General features: G+C 30.0%; 1 protein-coding gene across 1 annotated transcript; it reads right to left on the bottom strand.

Moving 5' to 3' along the window:
• Positions 1 to 484: 484 nt before the first annotated feature.
• On the bottom strand, positions 485 to 6663 carry LOC115706085 (cytochrome P450 714A1). Its single transcript, XM_030633601.2, has 5 exons — positions 5816 to 6663; positions 4317 to 4543; positions 3325 to 3575; positions 1749 to 2154; positions 485 to 1057 (listed from the first exon to the last, which is right to left on the bottom strand). The coding sequence occupies exons 1-5, from the start codon at positions 6117 to 6119 to the stop codon at positions 614 to 616; spliced, it is 1632 nt and encodes a 543-aa protein (XP_030489461.2). The 5' UTR covers positions 6120 to 6663; the 3' UTR covers positions 485 to 613.
• Between the last annotated feature and the right edge of the window lie 665 nt (positions 6664 to 7328).

The raw sequence follows: 7328 nt of genomic DNA on the forward strand, positions 1-7328 counted from the left end.
CTTGGTCTCTTTTATTTCTTCTTTGTGTTACAGATCTGATCTTCTCAAAAAAAAAAAAAAAACTATAATTAAAATAAACTTTCTCTTCCATCTTAAAATTTCCATTCTCTCAATTTTTTTCCTTCCATCCTAATTAATTACTTTCCACCTTACTAATCATATAGTGTAATAAGGGAAGCTCGACGACTGCCACCCTTTTTTATTGATATATGAATTTATTTGCAAAAATATAAAATTAAGTACTTATAAATGCCTAAGATATAGGGCTAGCAGGGTACAGAGTTTTTTCAACTATGGGAATATATACAACAAGTTTATATCATCCTAGAGCAAAATTTATAACACTAATTCAATCTAGTGAAGTGGTTGTATTTTTTTTATTAGTTGGAGAGACACGAGACTGATAACAAAATAGTGCACACATAATTTGAAGCATATATATAACAACATAAAGTCTAATATATATAAAATCAAATATTAATTATTGATCACCCCACACCTAGAATCACATTTTATTTATCACAAACAAAACCACATGTAATTATACAATATTACATTATACATATATATATATGCATGGAAGCTATATAAGAGTAATAAATTATATTGTGAATCATTGATGATGATGAGATGTTCTTTTGATAAAAATTTGTACTCCATTCCCGGGCTCTACGATCATTCTATAAGCGGGAGAATGACAGTACTTAGGAGATAAAGAGAAAGAAAACCTTGATATAATAAGGGACAAAATGACCTTTAACTCCACCATTGCGAAGTTTTTGCCTAAACACAGCCGAGGACCCAACCCAAAGGGAATATAGGCTTGCGGGGACAGCCTGCAAGCTTGGGCCACGCCCTCGGCAAACCTCTCCGGCTTGAACTCGTTGGCATCGGGCCCCCAAACATCAGAGTCTCGGTGCAGAGTAGGGATCAGTGTCCATAGGCATACCCCTTTTGGGACAGTAATGTTTCCCACTTTGGTTTCTTCTAGTGCCTCCCTTGATACGAAAGCTGCTGGTGGATATAGGCGTAACACTTCTTGAATCACCATTGTCACCTATATATACATGATGCACATATATATTGTTTAATTCATGATCAGATCAAAGCTAAGTTATATATATGCTAATTTTAGAATTGTAAAGTCTTCATCTCAAAACTAATAATAGAAGAGTAGCGTTGAGAATCATGGGGTTCCATCTCAAAACTAATTGGCAATGAGTGGAGTAGCCCATATTCTTATATATGGCTCAATTCTCTATCATTTATTCAATATGGGATAATGTCCACAATAGCCTATATATATATATATGCAACTTATTTTAAACATACCTTTTTTTATATATATATTATACCCAAAATACCCTTACATAAGGGAGTCACATGGCGAGTATAATGAAGTGACAAGGATAAAATTGGTAAAGTGTTTAAAAAAAAGAAAGTAAAAATGATAGACTTTAAAAAAGAAAGTAAAAATAAAAGAGGACAATATAAAAAGAGTATAAAGTCTAATTTCCCCTAAAATAAATTAGGAGTCTGAGTTGGCTGGGCCTCGGTGGTGCAGGTCTGGTCTAACTTACACCAGGACCGACGCAACTAATTTGTTTTTTTTTAAAAAAAAAATATTTTATAGGAAAAAAATAAAAAATATGAAAAAAAAAATATATAATAAGGTAGTTAATAGCTATATGTAATTCCAATTTCCAATAATGTTTTAGATTTTCTTTTTAAAAAAGTTGATGTATTACCATTTTTAATTGGGGAAGAGAAGTAGCATCAGGAAGGCCATTAGGGCAAACTTGAGCCAACTCATCTCGAATCCGAGCTTGCCAGTCGGGATGCGAAGCGAGCAGCATCAAACACCAGGAGGTGGCAACGGCGGTGGACTCATGACCGGCGAAGTAGATACTCTTGCAATTATCTACAATGAAGCGTTTACACGAATCCTTGTCCAGACTTTGGTCGCCACTGGCCGCCTCTAGTATCAGCTGCAATAAGTCCTTTTTCTCCCCCGAAACAATATTATTATTAATCACATTCACTTCTTCTTCCACTTGTTCTTGGTCTCTATCTTCTATGGCCTTCCATATCAACGACTCTATCTCTCTCTCCAAGCACCTGATCTCGTTTTGTTTTTTCCCTCCAAAAATATTCCTGCCACATACAATAACAATAATATAGTATTATAATTATTTGTCACTGATAAATCTACTTATTATTGTTAATCAGTTGAAAAGTTTTGATTTATGACAAAAAAGAAATAACCTGATATAAAAAAAAATGGTCAAATAAAATTACATGTGTTAATATACAATGGATCCCACATGTTTTCCTATATCTTGGATTTTTTTTTAAAGGAAAATTACAATTAAGTGATTGACCCTTCTGCTCACTCTTTTATTATAAATTGTATTTATCAAATTAAATTAATATAATTAAAATACTATCTTAGACGAAAATATGAGTGGCTATAAAATCTTCACTTTCAATAATTAAAATATATGTTCCAAATAATGATGCCTTATATATCGTTGAATTTCTCTTTGCAATTGCAACACGTTTCAAATATTTTTCTCTTTCAGTTTTATTGCGTGGCCCAAATGAGAATATAGTTAAAAATGAATAAATAAATAACGAAAAAGACTTCCACTTCCTTCCACCTGATGAAAAAAGAAGTACATAAATATATCTCATCTATCATCTTCGATCATTAAAAACTTCCAAAAAAGAATAAGAGCGAAAAAGAAAAAAAAAACTTAAAAAAAAAAAAAAGAAATAAAGAAAAAAGAAAAAGCATATAGCTGTTTTTTACAATATATCAAAAGGAAAGGGGAAATAAAACACATTGAATAAAAAATGTTACTAAAACTTTCAAACAAAAAATTGTTAATAAGAATATTCTATGGTTACAAACTAATTTTTTCTTTTTAACAAAATGATACAGTAATTAATTATGTCTCAATATGTATTGTACATAGTATTCATTATATAGAGAATTGTTAAAAATTACTGTCTAATACTTTTTTTTTAAGTAATATATCGTTATTAATATAATTAAGTATACGCTATAATATTATAATTTTTAAAAAATATTGTTAACCAATATAAAAAATTATTTACAAAAAATATTGAACACCACTAATAACAGTATTATTTACTATGTATTCCTTGTTGTTGTAAATAATTTAATAATTTGATCAACAAATTAAATATATATGTTAGGATACAGAAAGTAAAGTGTATAATTATTAGATTCTATATACAAATATAACTGAAAATAATATAAATTAATAGGGAGAATAAATTAAATGTGATTTTACATACCCAAAATTAGTAACTCCAAAGAGAAAGCCTTGGTGAGAAATGGTTTTCTGAAGGCTTCTAAGCTTAGAAAAAACCTCACGGCCTTTGGCGTAAGAGCTTCCAAAACAGACTCTAGAGATAACGTCAGCGGAGACGCCTCTCAAATCCTCATCTACTTTAATCTCAGCCGTCGATCCACCTTGTGATTCAATACACTCTTCCCATTTTTTGAGCATTGGCTCAGCTGACTCCAGCATTAGACCCACCATTTCCTGCGCCCCCTCACATCGTATATATATAATTAATTATTTATTTTGTATTTATATATACATATTATATGATAACATGCATGCATAATGGTCCAAAAATGGGATCAACCCCATTATATTATTATTTTTTGAAACAATAGCCCTACTACTATACTATCAGATAATTATTTGGTCCCAACATTCATTATTATTCTACGCTTTTCCTAGAAGTTTCAAGATCTACATATGTGTATTATTTCCAAAAAAATAAAAAATAAAAACTTAATTAATATTTTTATTTTATTATCTTAAAAGACAAGGGACCCGACTACATAAGAGTTAAAATATATAATACACAAAATATGAGTTTTGAAAACAGAGTGGGACTATATAGGAAAGTATAAGAATCGAATATTCGTTAAAAAAAATGAGAATTTTATTTAGCGAGGGATCCCAAGTGCTGCATTTTAACCCAAGTACATCACGTTTAGTGAATATACATTAAGCAATGGTAAGGAGCGTAATTACTAATTAGACTAATAATATGGAAAGTGTTGTGTGTTATTCATCATAATTCTTTTGTTGTGGCAAACTTAAATACTACTTTTTAGTCACACCAATAATTCTTTGTTTAACTATATATGTTGTGGATAAAAAAATTGTCACAGTAAATGATACTTTAATTAATTTGTACTGTTAAGGTGTTAAATACAAGTCATTATAATTATACTGATTAATATTATATTATCATTATTAAGTACATACCTTGACTTTGTCCATGAAAAACTCGGGTGCAACAATCTTCCTTTGTTGTGCCCATAAATGGCCATTGGATCTCAAAATGCCGTTGCCAAGCATGGGCGCAAGCCTCTTGGTTACGTAAGTAGGCTTACCCAATTCCAATGTAAGACTTTGATTCATTTCCTTCACTAGCTCTGGCTGGTTGATATACAAGTGTTGCCTCATCCCAGTTGAATATGTATATAATAAACCTATAAACATACATGTAATTAATTATTTGTTAAAATAATAATTATAAATTTACATAATTACATTAAGTTACACAAACAAAAATAGTATAAAGATGCACAATTTATTTTTTCTCATTTTATATATATATATATATTTATTTTCGAGTGGGTCATTATGTTTCCTCATCAAACAAAAGCAGCTAGCAAAAGAGATCGATGTATATGATATAATATGTAGTGGACCCAGCACTCTTCAAATTATGATATGGGCCAGGAGAACTGTAGAAGTGAGCTATGCAGTTTTGGACTTCGAGAGTACTCTGTTCGACCCAATCAGTTTCATGAGAACCATCGATCTCTTTCTTTTCTTTTATCTTCTTTTATCTTCTTTTTTATTTAGAAGAAAATAATCGATCTCTTTATAATCCAAGTTTCAAAAACACAAACTAATTAGCCAACTCCAGGACCACACTCATTATATTATTATATTTATATCATATATATGCATTCGTACAAAATTTGTGACGTGTTACTATAACAAAGACATTAATATATTTCACTTGGATTTTATATATTGGAAATGCCGTTGATATGCCACCAATTATATTTCCTTTTGTATAAAGAAAACTTCTATAATATATATACTTCAAACATCATTTAAAGCAGTCAATATCACCACCATATATATATATATATATATATATATAAATATATTATGACAAGTTGATACTTGTTAGAATATCCATATCTACTAAATCAGTAACAATAAACATAGTTAAGTATTCGAGTTGCCATCGATAAAAGATATATAATCGAGATTAGAATTATCCAAAATTCATTGTTAAGGAAAAATCATTTTGTACTACTAACTTTTCAAGTCACACCTCACCGACACCAAACCTGGTAATTATTAGTTCACATTTTTTCTTTTTTTAAAAAAAAGGAGTTCACAAATTTCTAAGGGAAATAAAAAATGAAAGCAAACAATAACCAAATATGTATAAAGTACTTAATAATTGTTGTTCATGAAATGAATTAAGGCGCGTTGTCTTTTCTTGACAAATACGTAACATGTTATAACTTCTAAAAAACAAGTAGCTATATCTATTATGACAATCTGTCCGATCATGACTACCTAATATATATTTTAATTACTTTTATAAGTAAAACTTATCATAATTTATATACATATTTATAGTATGTAATACAAAATTAGAAAATAACAATAATATAGAGATGCAATATATAATTATATATTAAGAGAGGAGTAGAAGTGTTTGTGTATATATATACCGTATTCTTTTCTCCACTGTTCCAAGTATGGGAAGAGAGTGGAGGTGTAATCGTGTTCTACGAAGGACTCAGAGCAACAATCATGATGATTAAGAGGAGCTTTCAAGGTTTGAAGCTGGATTTTCTGCATCTCAGGAAGATTTCCATATAAAAACGACGGCGTTGGACCTTTAATACCTTGCATTCGGAGTTTCCTTCGGACTCTTTCAGATTTGAACCAAACACTATTATAGATATGAACTAAGAACCCCAATACCCCTATTCCACATATAGAATACAACACTCTCAACACAATTACCTCCATCTCTCTCTCTTTCTCTCTCTCAACCTTCAAACCCCCTCTATATATTTATAGAAAATCAAAACAAAAAGCCCCAACTATTTATTGAGAAATCTCTGTATATGATATGAATGTATATATTATATACATGACACATGGACATATATAGAGAAAGAGAGAGTGGTGTATGTGAGTGATACACTAGGCAGGAGAGCAAGCTAGCTAGGACCCATGGCAAAGATTCTCTATTAGTGTGTGAACGGATATATAAGGTTGTGTACAAGTACATAATAATGTACATATCTATCTATATTTATGTATTAATACAAAATAAATTTTAAAGAATGGGTCGCATGACATATGTGCTGATATGTGTATATGTTTAATTATATTTAATTAACACATAATAAGATCTAGAGTAAATTAATAATGGTATCTATGTATGTGATTTTGTACACTTGGTATAATTTTTGTATATTATACGCACGCATAATTAAGCTAGAATTTTTCTATATTAAACCAAAAATACTTTTACTAGCAATATAGCTTGTATGACATATATTATTCTAATTGATGAGAATTATAGAACGAAAAGGAATAATTTATAACATGTGTTAGACTGCATAAAGACGCATGTCTATTGGAAGATGGGGATTGATTATTGATGCTGATAATGAAAGTGATGATCGATAGGGATCGATCGATGTATATATGTGTGTGTCTCTGTACTTAATTATTAAATAGGGAACTGTGGTGAGACAGTGTATATAACTCTCATTCATCATATCACATAACGCGGTATTACAGTCAAATCTTAGGACCCCACTTATAATTATGATTATCATGTCATAATTCTGGCTCATTGCAATTTAATTTATACCATGATGATTTGATCATATATATCATACAAATATATATTAATATTGCAATCATAATATATAATGCTATAATTAGTACCATATAATTGGTAATATTTAGCTTTTTTAATAAAAGAGTACTTCATTACATGTGGCTTAAGCTTAAGCTACAAGGGTACAGATGATTTAGTGAAAAACATATGTACTAAGAAACAGATAAGCTCGACCAATGTCCCACTGCTATATGACCTCACGTACTGACATCTCCTTCCCTAAAAGCTGTGGTGGAAAAAATATATACCTTTAAAAAAAAAGGTTAAAGATAGAGCTAAGGTAGAGGAATTGTACCAATTTGTAGCCAAAGAATAATCTAAAT

This window comes from Cannabis sativa, chromosome 1, assembly GCF_029168945.1.
Source record: "Cannabis sativa cultivar Pink pepper isolate KNU-18-1 chromosome 1, ASM2916894v1, whole genome shotgun sequence".
NCBI lineage: Eukaryota > Viridiplantae > Streptophyta > Magnoliopsida > Rosales > Cannabaceae > Cannabis > Cannabis sativa.

Coding starts and splice junctions, on each gene's coding strand:
- LOC115706085 (XM_030633601.2), bottom strand. CDS start 6,119: ATGGAGGTAATTGTGTTGAGAGTGTTGTATTCTATATGTGGAATAGGG. Junction 2,155..3,324: donor TTTGGAGTTACTAATTTTGG/GTATGTAAAATC, acceptor TGTATGTGGCAG/GAATATTTTTGGAGGGAAAA. Junction 1,058..1,748: donor CTCTTCCCCAATTAAAAATG/GTAATACATCAA, acceptor ATGTATATATAG/GTGACAATGGTGATTCAAGA.